The following is a 17,389-nucleotide window of genomic DNA, read 5'->3' as shown; positions in this document are numbered from 1 at the left end:
GTACAGATTTCAGTGAGTTATTCCTAAAAATTACAGCCTACAATAAAAAACTACATATTTCCATGCAAAAAAATGGTACCGCTTTCAGCACCAAAAATCGGAAAGAATCATACCGCCAAGGAGGTTAAGGTTTATTAAATTTCACTTGTATTTAAAAACTGATTTTTGCAAAAATATTAATTATTTATTCACAGTGGAGCACGACACAAATTTAATATTATATATTTGCACATGTTTATAACTCTTTAACTCTTCTCCACTCTAACTAAAAAACAAGTTTTATTTTTTTATTAATATATATTATTTTTATTTAAGTTATATTTTAAGCAGTATGAGCATTCTTCACGTTATTAGAAAATCGAATACTATGACTATTTATTATACTGTGCTCAAGCTGGTCTAGAGATGGATCTGCACAGACAGGACATGTGTGTACTCAGGCTGGACGACTGACGGTGAGCGTTGTCAGCACAGCTGCTCCTTTAAGAAGCCGGTCACATGATTCTGGGAGCAGAGGGCACTTCAGCGTTGGAAGGAAGAGGTTTATGGAAACGCAAATCACAAGCAAGAGACTTCATTTCTGTACATGATAATTCTCTAGCCTGTGAGAGCAACAAAGGATCCCCTGCACAATACTCATCATACACCGCCGGGGTGAGACAATCACTATTAGAGAAGAGTAGAAATGTTTATTTTCTTTACAAAAACTTTGTCCTGCATATGAAGCGGTATCTTCCATTATTACTCTGGTTCTACAGCCTAGCTCAGAACAGATTCTAAGAAGACCGCAATACGTATATATACGTTCCAGAAGTGGGGAAGATATCAGCCATAACCTTTTTTTCAGCCTGGATTTCTGATGAAAGTGGTCTGAGCAGTTCATTAGCCACTGGAACACTTTCTGTACCTGTGCCCCCCCCCCCTGCTGCTCACCGGTGTTTCTCGGGCTCACTGTTAAAACCAGCGTCCACGAGAAAAGATCCGACGGTGCGGCTCGCTGCTGCTAGAGGCAATGAGAGATTCTATGGTCTCTGATCACCTCTATGGTGTTGGAGGTCCAAAGCGACATCATGATGTCACATCCAGTCCAGGACAGATGTAAACAATTGTTTTCTTTTTTAAAGAAAAAGAACAAAACTTTTTTTTTTAATCTTTTGCTTTTAAAGGAGAGATTTGGAGTCTTTTTGACCCCAGATCTCTCCCTAACCACTTTGCGCCGGCGCCTCCTGGCGCTTTAAAAGTTTCAGAAGCCGGGTGGGGTTTTAGGGTCATGTGACCGCTGTGATTCGCCATCATGGTGGTCACATGATCGGAAAAGGTCCCGATCGCAAGGGGAGATCGGAACCAGGGGCGGACTGGCAACTCATGGGGCCCCCGGGCAATAGGGGATCAAGGGGCCCCCGTGTCCTTGCCCAAACTCAAAAAAGCCTATGAAAAAGGTACCAGGGGCATCTCATGGGGCCCCCTACTGACCCCAGGCCCTCGGGCAGTGCCCGAGTTTCCAAATGGTCAGTCCGCCCCTGATCGGGACCTTCCCGTGAGTCACGGACATATGTGCTGGTAGTGCGCAGGGTGCTCACTCTCAGCACATATGTATTTTCTAATGGCACGCAAATATGCAAGGCCCAGACACCGAGACGTCACATATTTGCATGCGCTCGGCGTCCAGGGGTTAAAGAGAACCTATTGCTTATTTCTATTACAAGGGATGTTAACATTTCTTGTAATAGGAATAAAAGTGGTAAAAAAAATATAAAAGTGGTAAAAATGTAAAGCTCCCCCATCCCTCCGTGCCTGCATGCAGAAGTTAACACATATGTAAGTCTTTCACGCATGTGTAAACGGTGTTCGCAGCACACATGAGGTATTGCCCTGAACGTTAGAGTAAGAGCAATAATTCTAGTGCTAGACCTCCTCTGTAACGTTAAACAGGTAACTTCGAAAAAAATTTAAAGCGTCGCCTATGGAGATTTTTTCAGTAGTTTTTCACCATTCCACGAGTGTGTCCAATTTTAAAGCACCGTAACATATTTTTCAGATTTCAATTTCAGATTAAAATTTATTTTTTCCAAAAAAATTGTGTTTGAAAAACTGCTGCACAAATACCATGTGACATAAAAAATTGCAACAATCGCTATTTTATTATCTAGGGTCTTTGCTAACAAAAAATATATAATGTTTGGTGGTTAGAAGTAATTTTCTAGTAAAAAATACTGATTTAAACTTGTAAGTAAAACGTGCCAGAAAATGCTTGGTCTTCAAGTGCTTTTAAAGGGCCACAAAATCTAATACAAGAATGTTCTTACATAAGAACTTGGTCACTAATTTGACTTTTGCTAAACAGAAAATCCTAAAAAACACGAAGAAGTCTTCTGCTCCTCACATCAGCCATTCAGAAAGCACAGAAGCCAGAGCGTCAGCGTAACAGCCAGGAAACCTGCATTTTCAGAAGGGGTCAGTAGTAGCAGTCTATATATTTTTCTCAGGAAAGTTTATCTTTAAAAGTTCAGTCGACTTCTACATCATGCACCCTTCCTACTCCCACCCCCCAGTCACCGGTGTACTTACCTCTGGGGTTGCCAAGCTATTAGCACCCCCACAGCCACTCCAGTGTTCTGAGAATTTGAAATCCCATTCTTCTCTCTCTTTTCCATGCAGTGCTTCAGGGATGGACCAGATCTATTCACTGTGACAGTGATGACCATGAGTGGTACAAGTGGATAGCCATCCATCTATCCATAGGCTGCATAGAGCTGTATTAGACCTTGTATGTGTAATGTCCTGGTAAGCCATGTGGTGTGGTGGTGGCTGCGTGCACTGTAATTGGTGGAGGTGGTACAAAGGATACACATCACCCTGGACTGTAGTGTACTTTATAGTTTTTTTTTATATTACATCAGAACGTTTTGTATTTATGCACTTAATTGTTGCAGTGCAACACATCGGAGTTGATTTACTAAAACTGGAGAGTGCAAAATCTGGTGCAGCCAGGAGCGGACTGACAACTCATGGGGCCCCCCGGGCAATAGGGGATCATGGGGCCCCTGTGTCCTTGCCCAAACTCAAAAAAGCCTATGAAAAAGGTACCAGGGGCATCTAATGGGGCCCCCTACTGACCCCGGGACCTCGGGCAGTGCCCGAGTTTCCAAATGGTCAGTCCGCCCCTGGGTGCAGCTGTGCATGGTAGCCAATCAGCTTCTAACTTTTATACTAACATACTAAAATTTATAGGTAAAGTTGATCCAGGGAATATCCGATTGCTTCTCGGGGATCAGGAAGGATTTTTTTCCCTGCAGGAGCAAATTGGCTCATTCTTTTTTTTGCCTTCCTCTGGATCAACTGTGGGTATAGGATTAAAATTTTTTTTTTTTAAATAGTTGAACTGGATGGACTTTTGTCTTTTTTCATACAGACTAACTATGTAAACTTCAGCTTGTTCAATTAAGTTTTGACAATAAAACCTGGAAACAGATTGGTTTCTTTGAAGAGCTGCACTGGATTTTATACACTCCAGTATTAGTAAATCAACCCCATTATTTGTTTAGTCTGGTTATTGGGTATTCAGAGATCAGTGAGTGCTGCTGTTACCTTCATATGTATATTTTTTGTATGGTTTACACTAAGAGCGGTTTGTGTGCTATTTTTGGTTTCACATGTTGCGCTAATATAATCAACTCTGTGCTGAACTGTGCCACAAGCCACTAGTGCTTTTTATCATACATATTCACCAGCTTCTTGTGATAATCAATGCCATGTGTGCCATTGTTAAGGGATTATCAGTGATCTGTGTTTGAGATATGACAAAGATGCAGCCTGCAGTATCTATATTTAAAGAGGAGCAAAAAACACATGTTGCTCACTTGCAGTCCAAGTTTAATGTGTTAAACTGAAATGGATAACATTATACAGCTAATTACTGGTTCACAATATGCCGCAGGCTTCAGGCTGGTTGCAGGTGCAGGAATTGCACCTGTTCCCACACCCACAACCACCCACAGGCACCTTGTGTTTCTCTTGTGAAGAATGTGGGGGTGTCATTAATTCTGAATGGCACCCCCACGCATCTCATCTCCCAGCGCGATAGTGGGTGCACGAAACTGCATGGTGATTTTGCTTGGTGAAATGAGGGCATAGCAGGTCATTCAAATGAAAAACGATGGCCGCACGGCCTTCACTAGTGTGATTCGGGCCAGCAGCAGTGGCAGTGCAGGCCACATGGAAAAGCACATTAATTTGTATTAGAGAATTACCATTACTAACATATAGGATACAAAACAGAGAAAGTGAGTGTCCAAACAAACACACAATGACCAAAGATAGCATAAACATAGGGGATGATTTACTAAAGGCAAATAGACTGTGCTTCTGCTTGTTTACAAAACCTTAGAGCAACTGCACTGCAAGTGCACAGTCTATTTGACTTTAGTAAATCAACCCCCAAAGTGTGACTAACCTGTATTTAAAGAGGAAAAGATAAAACATGTTGCTCACTTGCATTACGAGTTTAATGCGAGCTTATTGGTATAGTCTCCTGAAGTCACTCTACAAATCATTAGAGCTCCCTCTAGCTGCAGCCTAGTAATAGCATTACTGGGAGGTTTATTTTACTTTCTACACTATAAACAGGTGAAGACATGAAAATATATGTGTTGAACAATTATAACTGTTAAGAAACAAAGTGTCCATAAATATGTCTTTTAAAAACTCCCACAAATTATGAGAAACTTCCACTTTCTCTGTTTTGTGTTCAGGTTGATTCAATGGACTTTCATCTGGCATGATTTTTTATATGTGATTTTTCATGTGTTGGACACTTGCACTTGTGTATTAGTTGCGTTCCCCTATAGGGAATCACTTGCCTCACAGTTATTTGTTCCCCCTGATTGGGGTTATTTTATGTGGGGGGTCACTTGTGCAGTTTGTGACAGCTCACCTATATGTTTCTATGTCTTTTATGTTTATATGTGTTATTGATACTTCTGTTTAGTATTTATTTTAGCGCTACACCATTTTCTTCATAATATTTGTATACTTTGTGGTTAAAAGAGGGTGCTAGCTGCTTAGGGTAGGTTACATCCATTTCAGCGCAGGGGGTCTTTCTCCTTCCACTCAGCTCGTCTCTCACAATGAGCATGGTGGATGGCTGTATAGCAGTGGGCCCCTATATCAAGTAAGTTGACCACCAGCTTCCTGAACCCTGTCCACTCTTAAGAAACTATTTGAATTCCTGCATGCTTTCTATTCCCTGTTACTTCCTGTACATTATGGCATTAGTTACTAAAACAGAAAGTGATGGGAAATCTCTCCAATGGAGACACAAATGGTAATAAAAACCTGACTGAGGTTCCCTACTTAGGCCGTTGTTTGGTGGACTGCACAGTTGTAGCCATATCTACAGCTGACATAATGCTGCTTACAATAGTGGATCCTAGATTTAGTTTTTTTGCAGCAATAATTACTAAATATGTTAAGGGTTAAGTCTTTTTAAGGTGTCATCCTTATTTTGTGCCTAGAGTAAATATACTGTAAATCCTGATGCATGTCGTCTGTACATATGAGTGTTTTTCTTCCCTTTATAGCTGAAAAAATGAAGTACACCAGCACAAGAGGAGCTGTGTCTGGTGTGGGGTTTGATGAGGTCTTATTTTCGGGATTTGCTGCAGATGATGGTCTGTATATGCCGGAGAAGATCCCGAAGCTGGATGAGCAGACTCTCAGATCATGGAGCGCTCTCTCCTACAAGGAGTTGGTGAAGGAAGTGTGCTCTCTCTTTATTCCTTCGGAACTCATCCCCAGGAATGATCTACATGGTAAGTTACACATTAACGAAAAGTGAGAGAAATGTATAAATTGCTACTGCTAAAGAGTTCACAAAGGTTGATTGGTGGCCAGGAGAAGTAGCTCCAGTTCTTAGTAAGGGCAAGTCGATATGCAGTATACGGCACTATTTAGCTCTTTAGTTGAGGAAAAGCACTAAGGAAAAAAAGGTCCCTAACTCACTATAAGCGCCATGTCACTCCTTGACACAGGTGCATTTCAGCGTAGCAACTGGTGTGCACTGCAATTTGGATGAGATCAGACTTTTTTTTTTTTTTACATTTTTGTAACCACTTCTCAACCGTGCCATAGCCAAAAGACGGCTACAGTGCGGTCTTCTACTTCTGGGAGGGTGTCTATAGATGTCTCCCCAGAACCCTGCCCCCTGCATGCCCCCCGGGTGCGCATTGGGCACGCTCTGTAATCACCTTTGGACACAGTTGATCACAGATCAAAGTAAAGGCTCAATCACAGCGGCCCTTTGCCATGTGATCACCTGTGTCCAATCACAGCTGATCACATGTAAACAAATCTGCCGGTTATCAGCATTTCAGCATATCGGCTCTCCTTTCCTCACACAGTGACAGCACGTGAGGAAAGGAGAGCTGATAATGGCAATCCTGACAGGACACATCTACAATGATAACACTGTTCAACAAATTTTTATTTTTTGCCAGTTTTGGAAACAAAAGGATCCATTTCTTAATGAATTTCACATTCTGAGTTCAAATATAACAATGAAATTTGTCAATTGGCTCTAGTTTTTCTGTAAACGGAAAGTTTTCTACTATAGGCGTAATGACTACATAATGCACAATAATTATATAGATAGATGTCTTTCCACAAATATAAAGCAAGTGATATTGACTACATAACAAAGCCTAAATGGCATAATATATTGCATAGGATTACCAAGAAAAATTATAGCCATAAGCTAAGTTGAATCATTTTAATACTTAGGATTCTCACTAGTTTTGTCTTCAGTTTGTGTCGGTTTTGCTTCTCTTGGCTTTTCTCTTGTATTCGAGGAAAGGGCTATCTCTTACAACTGCACGTGACTACACGCTTCAGGTTCTTCCTCACTTGACTCAACCACGAGGGATTCTGGTGCTTTAGGAATTGGTAGCCCCTCTCCATGAGGAACTGGACGTATTGCCGATGGAATATTTGGATAGTGCACAGATAACTTTTTCTTCTTATTTAGCCCTTTTACAATTGGAGGCACCATACAAAAGTAACAATTACTAACATGATCTGTTGGCTCTCTCCAAATCATTGGCACAGCGAAAGGCATAGATGCCTTTTTTCCATTCAACCATTGCTCCAGTGCCATCCCACAAGAATTGCAGCATATATGTGGTGCCCAGCTCTTGTCCTGGTCTCCTATCTTGCAGCCAAAATACAAGTTGTAGGCTTTCTTAATCATTCCTGTTATCCTCCTTTTTTGTGAGATAAAAGTTATTTCACCGCAGATATAGCAGAAATTATCTGCTTTATTCACACAAGTTCGAGGCATTACTGAGTAGCCTATATAAGCATAAAACGAAATGTAAAGACGCTGTCGAACTACAATCAGCTACAGATACTGCAGCTTTTATGCAGTGAAGTGATGCAATTAAAGGCTAATATTGCATCATCTCAGTATACATGCAATTTTCTATTGGTCACCATTATCAATTGCGCAATATGCAGCTGAAGTTGCATCATAATTTTGAATGGCTTACGTCATTAGATGGGTGAATATATCATGGAAACTCGAGCCAATCAACATTTTTTAGGGTCATTTTCGTTTTCAGCACCCCAAAATTATGTAAGATTAGCTCAATTTATGCCCAAAACTTTTTACCTGTTGAACAGTGTAATCAGGGCACTGATCTTCAGTGCCCCGATTATCAATGCAGCCCCATCAGTGCAGGTTCTTAGTGCCTATCAGTGCAGCCTATCAGTGCCGGCTTATCAGTGCAGCCTCATGAGTGCCCATCAGTGCAGCCTCATGAGTGCCCATCAGTGCAGCCTCATTAGGGCACATCAGTGCAGCCTCATTAGGGCACATCAGTGCAGCCTCATCAGAGCACATCGGTGAAGAAGAAAAATTTTCATAACGAAAACTAAGAAAAACTTTTTTCAAAATGTTCAGGCATTTTTCCTTTGTTTTGTGGCAATAGCCGCCCATCACAGTGCCACAGCATCTGCTGTGAATAGACCCTTATTTCAAAAGGAAAAATACATTGTAACTGCTTAAAATGCCTAAAATGTGATAGCTGGAGTTAGGCTTTAATTTCTTAGTCATTTATGTAAAGTCCATCTAAATCTACTAGTCCATCTAACACTAACCTCACTCTAGGATGACAGCACTGCTGTCCAAGGGTGGCTACATGGCTGCTCCATAGATACAGCTGATGATTGAGTGTAGCCACCCTATGGCTTCATGCACATGGGTGAATGAATTTATGCTGCCAAAAGGTGGCAGAAAAAAATGCCACTGATTTTGTGTTTTTTCACTTTTAGGTGCGTTTTATGCGCATTTACATGCATATGGTGTTTAGAAGCGGTTGTGCGCAAACTCATTCTATTGGCTAGAATATTAATGCATTCTATCCATTAGAATACAGTGAAGGAAATAAGTATTTGATCCCCTGCTGATTTTGAATGTTTGCCCACTCACAAAGAAATGATCAGCCTAAAAATCGAATGGTCGGTGTATTGTAACACTGAGACAGAATAGCAACAAAAAATTCAAAAGAAATGCATGTCTAACAAATTATCAAGTATTTGATCCCCTTCACAAAACATGACTTAGTACTTGGTAACAAATCCCTTGTTGCCAATCACAGAGGTCAGACGATTCCTGTAGTTGGCCACCAGGTTTGCACACATCTCAGGAGGGATTTTGGCCCACTCCTCTTGGCAGATCCTCTCCAAGTCATTAAGGTTTGGTGATGACGTTTGGCAACTTGAACTTTCAGCTCCCTCTACAGATTTTCAGTCGGATTAAGGTCTGGAGACTGGCTAGGCCACTCCAGGATCTCAATGTGCTTCTTCTTGAGCCACTCCTTTGTTGCCTTGGCCGTGTGTTTTGGGTCATTGTCATGCTGGGACACCCATCCACGACCCAATTTCAATGCCCTGTCTGAAGGAAGAAGGTTGTCACCCAAGATTTGATGGTACATTGCCCCATCCATCATCCCTTTGATGCGGTGCAGTTGTCCTATCCCCTTAGCAGAACCCCCCCCCCCCAAAGCAGAATGTTTCCACCACCATGTTTGACAGTAGGGATGGTGTTCTTGGGGTCATAAGCAGCATCCCTCCTCCTCCAAACAGGGCCAGTTGAGTTGATGCCAAAGAGCTCGATTTTAGTCTCATCTGACCACAACACTTTCAACCAGTCCTCTGCATCATTCAGATGTTCAGTGGCAAACTTCAGATGGGCCTGGACATGTGCTTTCTTGAGCAAAGGGACCTTTCGGGCACTGCAGGATTTCAATCCTTGTTGGCATAGTTCGATACCAATTGTTTTCTTGGTGACTGTGGTCCCAGCTGCCTGGAGATCATTGACAAGATCCTCACATGTAGTTCTGGGATGATTCCTCACTGTTCTCATGATCATTGACACTCCATGAGGTGAGATCTTGTATGGTGCACCAGACCTAGGGAGACTGACAGTTGTTTTGTGTTTCTTCCATTTGCGATGATTGCACCAACTGTTGTCACCTTCTCACCAAGCTGCTTGGCGATAGTTTGGTAGCCCAGTCCAGCCTTGTGTAGGTCTACAATCTTGTCCCTGACATCCTTGGACAGCTCTTTGGTCTTTGCCATGGTGGAGAGTTTGCAATCTGATTGTTTGATCGCTCCTGTGGACAGGTGTCTTTTATACAGGTAACACAATGAGATTAGCAGAACTCCCTTTAAGAGACTGCTTCTAATCTCAACTTGTTTCCTGTATGGAAGACACCTGGTAGCCAGAAATTCTGCTGAATGATAGGGGATCAAATACTTACCATAAACATGCAAATCAGTGCATCATTTGTTAGTCATGCATTTCTTTTGAACTTTTTGTTGCTATTCTGTCTCAGTGTTACAATACACCGAACATTCGATTTTTAGACCGATCATTTCTTTGTGAGTGGGCAAACATTCAAAATCAGCAGGGGATCAAATACTTATTTCCTTCACTGTAAATACACACACATAAGCGTATGATTATGCGTGTTTACATGTGTTTAGGGGCATGTATATGCGTTTGTGTGGAGAAACCGCAAAAGCAGATTCTTGGGTAATGCATGCTTGGGAAATTTATTTCCGCCACTGGACGAAAACACCTGCATGTGCATGGGCCCATTACCTAAAATGCAGTGGTGTTCAGAGGTGAAAAAAAAACCCAAACACCCTTGAAAGTGGCGTTTTCTGCATCTGTGTGCATGAGGTCTAAGACAGGAGGTGGATTGCTGCCAGATCACCAGGTAAAGATAAAAGAAAAAAAACGAAAACTAATGCAGCCACCACATCTAAGGACTGGTAAGCTGCAGTATATTACATTTATGGTTTTTGGGTTTAGATATGTGGAATGCAGTGATAACTCTTCTCTGTATAGATCTGATCGACAAAGCTTTACTGCGCTTCAGACACCAAGACATCGTTCCAATTACCAGACTGGAAAATGGGTTGAATGTGATGGAGATGTGGCACGGTCCAACATACGCTTTTAAAGACCTCGCTATGTCCTGTGTGGGGCAGTTTCTGGATTACTTTTTGAAGAAAAGCAAGCGGCATGTGAACATCCTGGTTGGTACGTTGTCACCAATATATCATTGTTATCCCACAGATGGCTGACTTTTCTCATATCGTTCATAAAATATATGAAAGCACATTTAAGCGGATGTAAATCCTTTAAGTGTGGTACTTTGGAGAGTAAATTAGACTTAACACAAGCTACATGTTTTCTTGCTGTGTGCTGCACGCAGTAATGTGTCTAATGTGTAAAACTTTCAGCTATTTATTACCTCTCACTGAGGTCACAGCACTCCCCCCAACAATGTATTTATCTGATTTTCTCTCCTGAAGGACTGCACCATCTTTGTTCAGCCACCATCCAGGGTCAGCATCTACTTTCTGGACTGAGGTGACACAGTCATGTAAATTTTAGTGCTTGTGCAATTCTTGGCTGTGTTCACAAATGCCTTACACAAATCAGCCTCTGCTGCATCCTCTCACCTTGCAGTGTTACAATGTACAGTCTGATCCTCCTACCTGCAGGGCACTGTTGACATCATTTCAGCCGAGACAAAGACTGACTGAATCTTGAGGATTGCCTTTTAACGATAAAATTTGGAGCTTTTCTGAAAAGAAAATGATACTGTTACTCTGTATTGTGACATATCAGGAATTTATTCATGCAGACTGGTTATGTTACTGACAGGTCCACTTTAACCCCGTGTTTATATCTCACATTTATTACTGACTGATTATTTTAATTACTGACCAGAAGCTTTCAGAGAGCTCTCTGTATTATTCAGCGCTGTGTATCTTATGTTTCAGCAACATCTGGAGACACGGGAAGTGCTGCAATTGAGGGTGTTCGAGAAAATCCGAATATTGATATCATTGTTCTGTTCCCACTTGGACGCTGTACTAAGATCCAGGAGCTGCAGATGATCACAGTGTTTGAGGATAATGTTCACCTGTTAGGGGGTAGGTAGCCGGTACATTACTATTAGTCAGGATTTAACCACTATGTACGTCCCGAGAGCGAAGCGCTCAAAGCAAACTTGTGGCAGTAGCAGCCATGTGCTTTGTATTTATTTTCTTCAGTCAAAGCCAGGGGCAGACTGACCATTTGGAAACTCAGGCACTGTCCGAGGGCCCAGGGTCAGTAGGGGGCCCATGAGATGCCCCTGGTATGTTTTTCATAGGCTTTTTTTTGAGTTTGGGCAAGGATACAGGGGCCCCATGATCTCCTATTGCCCGGGGGTCCCATGAGTTGTCAGTCCACCCCTGGTCAAAGCTGGCCTCCAGCTGTAATTTAAAAGTGATCCAGGCAGCTGTATAGCCGCCTGATCACTTTAACAGTGTAGGCACATTACATGGGGAGGCTGCAGGGCACATTGCATGGGGAGGCTGCAGGGCACATTGCATGGGGGGCAGCAGTAGGGCGCATTACATGGGGGGCAGCAGCAGGGCGCATTACATGGGGGGCAGCAGCAGGGCGCATTACATGGGGGGCAGCAGCAGGGCGCGTTACATGGGGGACAGCAGCAGGGCGTGTTACATGGGGGACAGCAGCAGGGCGCGTTACATGGGGGACAGCAGCAGGGCGCGTTGCATGGGGGGCAGCAGCAGGGCGCGTTGCATGGGGGGCAGCAGCAGGATGCATTACATTGTACATGGAGGCAGCAGCAGGTTTTGTTGCATGGAGGGGCAGCAGCAGGGCACATTACATGGAGGGGTAGCACCAGGATATATTATTTTGTACATGGAGTCAGCAGCAGGCTATATTACATCTTCCTTCTTCCTTGGGTCAGCTGATAGCTTCCCATGGTTTCCAACACCATTTCTATGCTGATGACACACAAATCTATCTCTCTACTCTCAGCTCACCCCATCAGTTTCCTCACGTATCACCGATTTACTGACAGATATATCAGACTGGATGTCACACCTCTTCCTAAAATTCAATCTTTCCAAAACTGAGCTCATAATATTTCCTCCCCCACGTGTCTCTTCCCCTGATTTCTCAGTCAGGATCAATAGCACGACTATTATCCCATCCCTGCATACCAGGGTGCTAGGGGTAACCCTGGATTCTGAACTATCTATTCAGGCTCACATCCAATCCCTGTCCAAATCATGACGCCTCAACCTCCGCAACATCTCCAGAATACGCCCCTTATTAACCAAGGATACCACAAAGCTCCTAATTCACTCCCTGGTCATCTCTCGACTTGACTACTGCAACTCCCTCCTCATTGGCTTACCTTTACATAGACTATCCCCCCTCCAGTCCGTCATGAATACTGCTGTCAGGCTCATCCAACTTACCAACTATTCAGTGTCTGCTACCCCTCTCTGCCAATCCCTCCACTGGCTTCCAGTCGCTCAATTAATAAAATTCAAAATACTAACAACAACTTACAAAGCCATCCACAACTCTGCCCCCCGCTACATCACCTACCTAGTCTCAAAATATCAACCAAACCGCTCTCTTCAATCCTCCCAAGACCTTCTGCTCTCTAGTTCCCATGTCACCTCCTCCCATGCTTGCCTCCAGGACTTCTCCCGAGCTTCTCCCATCCTATGGAACTCCCTACCCCAATCTGTCCGGCTGTCTCCTAATCTATCCACCTTTAGGAGATCCCTGAAAACCGTTCTTTTTAAATAAGTCTATCCTGCTTCTACCTAGTAAACTGCCATTTATTTCCTCCATCAGCTCATCCCCCCACAGCTATTACCTTTTGTATCACTCAACCCTTCCTCCTAGATTGTAAGCTCTAACGAGCCGGGCCCTCTGTTTCCTCTTGTACCAAATTCTATTGTAACAGTAATGTCTACCTTCATTTTGTAAAGCGCTGCGCAATTTGTTGGCGCTATATAAATCCTGTATTATAATAATAATAATAATTACATGGGAAGGAGCAGAAGGGCACATTACATGAGGGACTGTAGCGGCCGAGCACAGCAAGGGGAGATGGCAGTATACTGTAGAGTAGGTTTTGGGAGTCCTGGTCCTCACCAGCCCCTCCATTCTTCTCCATCCCAGGTGATGTCACATACATGCACCTAGGATGGACAGGAGGGGAGTAGGGGCCGCGGGGAACAGAGTGCTACAGCACGACTCCCAGAAGCTTCACAATGCAGATCTGTATGTAGGGGAGACCTGGGGATGAGAAACAATCTGATTACTAATGCAGGCCATAGACAGGTTGAAAATCGGCCGTTTAAAAAAAAAAAAAAAATTGGTCGTTCATTTGACCGACATTACCACCAATTGCAAAAAAATCAGCCACTTTTCGTCCCGTCTACGGCCGGCATTTTTACTTCTGTCCCTTGCAGAGAGCTCTGCTATTATATGTTACATGAAAAAGTCTTGCGGTTGCAACATTGTATCTTTTTCAGATACAGATATTTTTATTCGGATACAAATAGATACATTGTTGCAACTGCAAGACTTTTAATATAAAATATAAAAGTGGACTATTCTTCTTCTTCTTGCAGGTCACAGCTCATGTGCAGATTTTTTATCGGTAAAACGATCAACCGATTTGCCCATCATTGCCGGGAAAATTGGCCGTGAATTTTCCAACTTTACCGATAAAACAAAAGTACCAAAACCCCGAAAAACGGCCGACCAATTAATCCACTAATGGTGCGAAAATCGGCTGATTTTTTTTCGCCAAAAAAATCTGCCAATTTTTGACCCATCTATGGCCTGCATAAGTGATTACATTGGAATGTGTGAGATATTGTACATCCTCCATACGCATGAGCAACCTAATAATTCATATAAAATGCAACTCTTCTAAATTTTCTCCTGTTCCTTGGCAGTTGAAGGAACATCGGATGAGCTGGATGTACCTGTAAGAAAACTCTTCGCAGACACAAGTTTTGCAAGCAAGCATAACTTAATGAGCACTAATTCTGTAAACTGGGCTCGAGTGATGGTCCAGGTAGCCCATTTCATCTACGGGTACTTCCGATGTGCTCCAGCATCAGAGGAAGACATACTGCGCCCAGTGGAGATAGTCGTACCAACAGGTGGAGCAGGGAATATTACAGGTAAGAGATGGGTAACATGAAGCTGTTGCAACATATTATTATTATTTTATAGGATTTATATAGCGCCAACAGTTTACACAGCACTTTACAACATGAGGGCAGACAGTATAATTACAATACAATTCAATACAGTAGGAATCAGTGGGCCCTGCTTGTTAGAATAAATGTCAGTTATTTGCAGCTTTTAAAAGTTAAAGACTTTTCTGCAAGCATAGGAACCACAAGTCCCCCGCCAGTACCATTTTGGAACTAAACTTAACATAAAAAACAATAACAATAACCAAAAAAAAAATGCCAGTAGGTAGAATTACATGGCGGAATTTTTTTTTTTATATGTGAACTGCCTGGGGAGCATGTTCAGCAGAGAGTACATGATTGAGGCTTCAGCCACGTGTTAAAATATTGCAACTGTAACATGTATGCATGGGAATCATGTAAACAGTCACAATGCAATGGCTGAAGGAAGGAAAGACCCATCCAGAAGAAGAATGAGAGAATATGGAAGGGACCTGTCACCACTGGAGGAGGATAACCTTTTCCAAAAAGTCCAAGTGTGCCATACATACGTGCACATAATGACGAGTGCTCCCGGGGCCCCTGGGTGGCTCAGTTCAGCTCTAACTTTGTTATTCCTTTTATTTAAAGCTGAACTAAATTCTCTTAAATTAATCAATATTAAAGTGGTCGTAAAGGGTGAAGGTTTTTTTACCTTCATTCATTCTATACATGAAGGTAAAGAAGCTTCTGTATGCTGTTCCCCCCACAGCCCCTCCTTTATATTCATCTGAGCCTCCTCTTGATCCAGCGATGTGCATGAGAGCCTTGGCTGTCCTGGGTCTCCCTCTCTTCATTGGCTGAGACACAGCAGTGGGAGCCATTGGCTCCTGCTGCTGTCAATCACAGCCAATGAGCCAATAAGGAGAGTATGTCTTATGGACACAGAGCAGGGCTCGGGAGCGAGCACGCACCAGTACCCCAACAGCAAATGGCTTGCTATTGGGGGGGGGCACTGGTCAAGGGGAGGAGCCAGGAGCGCTGGCGGGGGGAAAAAGAGGATCGTGGTTGTTCTGTGCAAAACCAGCACAGAGCAGGTAAGCATAGCATGTTTGTCATAACCTCTGTGACCAAGCCCCGTTGGGTAGGGTGAAATGCATCAGAGGGTGTGGCCAGAACGGCAGTAGAGGCTATTCCTCAACATTGGACTCCTGGGGTCGGTTGATCAGCGTCCATCTCTTCACAAGTACAACATGTTTGTTATAAAAACAAAACAACAAACCTTTAGAATCACTTTAACTATTTTAATCCTTATGCTGCTACTATTAGTAAATAGATCATATTAATATAGTTCCTGTTTTTTTTTGGTTTTTTTTACATTTCTTCAGTTACTTCCTGGTTTCTGGCCTAGACCAAAATGATGCCATACATCCCAGGAGTTTTAATGAGCATTTTGTTTTCTTTCATCTGGAGGAGGAGCTTTCTCAGTAAGCACACACTCCTGCCTGCGTGCCTGAACTAAGGACAGATGGATTCCAGGAAGTAAATGTTACATGAATCATCTGCCATTACCAGTGGCGGACTGACAACTCATGGGGCCCCTGGGCAATAGGGGATCATGGGGCCCCTGTGTCCTTGCCCACACTCAAAAAAGCCTATGAAAAAGGTACCAGGGGCATCTCACTGGGCCCCCTACTGACCCTGGGCCCTCGGGCAGTGCCTGAGTTTCCAAATGGCCAGTCCGCCCCTGGCCATTACACAAGGCTGTGGCTAGAAATGCTGAGGGTTGGTTTTCAAAATAATTTCTCAACAAAATAAAGCACGGAGAAATGGATGGATGGATGAGCATGCTTTATGAATTAAATGGTGTTTTCAGTGGTCAGATACAGTTAAGTTCCACTTTAAAGTGTGACTTCCCAGACTTCAGGGCTAAGTTTCATAGGGGGGTGCAGTGGAGATTCCTGTTGTAGTTCCTTGAGCCACCACAAGAGATCTCTACTACATAGTTACATAGTTACTCTGGCTGGAAAAAGGCAAAAGTCCATCCAGTTCAACCATAGAAAAAAAAAGTTATAATCCTATACCCACAGTTGATCCAGAGGAAGGCAAAAAAAAAAAAAACTCAGCAAAGCATGATCCAATTTGCTCCTGCTGGGAAAAAAAATCCTTCTTGATCCCCCGAGAGGCAATCGGATATTCCCTGGATCACCTTTACCTACAAATGTTAGTATCCAGTTATATTCTGTGTATCTAAGAAAGAGTCCAGGCCTTTTTCAAAGCAATCCACTGAGCTGGCCAGAACCAACTCTTGAGGGAGTCTATTCCACATTTTCACAGCTCTTACTGTGAAGAAACCTTTCTGTGTTTGGAGATTAAATTTCTTTTCTTCCAGACGTAAAGAGTGCCCCCTTGTCCTCTGTGATGACCTCAGGGTGAATAACTCTACACCGAGTTCACTATATGAACCACTGATGTATTTATACCTGGAGATCATATTTCCCCTTATGTATTATACATGGAGATCATATCCCCCCTTATGTATTATACATGGAGATCATATCCCCCCTTATGTATTATACATGGAAATCATATCCCCCTTATGTATTATACATGGAGATCATATCCCCCCTTATGTATTATACATGGAGATCATATCCCCCCTTATGTATTATACATGGAGATCATATCCCCCCTTATGTATTATACATGGAGATCATATCCCCCCTTAATCTCCTCTTCTCAAGAGAGAATAAATTCAGTTCCTCTAATCTTTCCTCATAGCTGATCTCCTCCATGCCTCTTATCAGTT

At 42.9% G+C, this 17,389-nt stretch overlaps 1 protein-coding gene across 4 annotated transcripts in view; it reads left to right on the top strand.

Annotated features, from left to right (window-relative positions):
- Positions 1 to 496: 496 nt before the first annotated feature.
- The window catches only part of THNSL2 (threonine synthase like 2), a 53,332-nt gene continuing 36,439 nt past the window's right edge, over positions 497 to 17,389 (top strand). For 2 of the 4 annotated variants that reach the window (XM_089656417.1, XM_089656421.1), the window contains exons 1-5: positions 497 to 654; positions 5,580 to 5,810; positions 10,409 to 10,603; positions 11,353 to 11,505; positions 14,356 to 14,586. In XM_089656417.1, the coding sequence (XP_089512543.1) occupies positions 5,588 to 5,810; positions 10,409 to 10,603; positions 11,353 to 11,505; positions 14,356 to 14,586 (802 nt within the window). In that variant the 5' untranslated portion in view covers positions 497 to 654; positions 5,580 to 5,587. Of the gene's footprint in view, positions 655 to 2,344; positions 2,455 to 2,658; positions 2,785 to 5,579; positions 5,811 to 10,408; positions 10,604 to 11,352; positions 11,506 to 14,355; positions 14,587 to 17,389 lie in introns of all 4 variants that reach the window. The other 2 variants (XM_089656419.1, XM_089656418.1) reach the window with 2 other exon arrangements.

Source organism: Staurois parvus, unplaced genomic scaffold (assembly GCF_062004578.1).
Source record: "Staurois parvus isolate SC_StPar_1 unplaced genomic scaffold, SC_StPar_1.0 ptg000903l, whole genome shotgun sequence".
NCBI lineage: Eukaryota > Metazoa > Chordata > Amphibia > Anura > Ranidae > Staurois > Staurois parvus.
The sequence above is the reverse complement of the archived record's forward strand: the minus strand, read 5'-3'. Positions and strand labels throughout refer to the sequence as shown.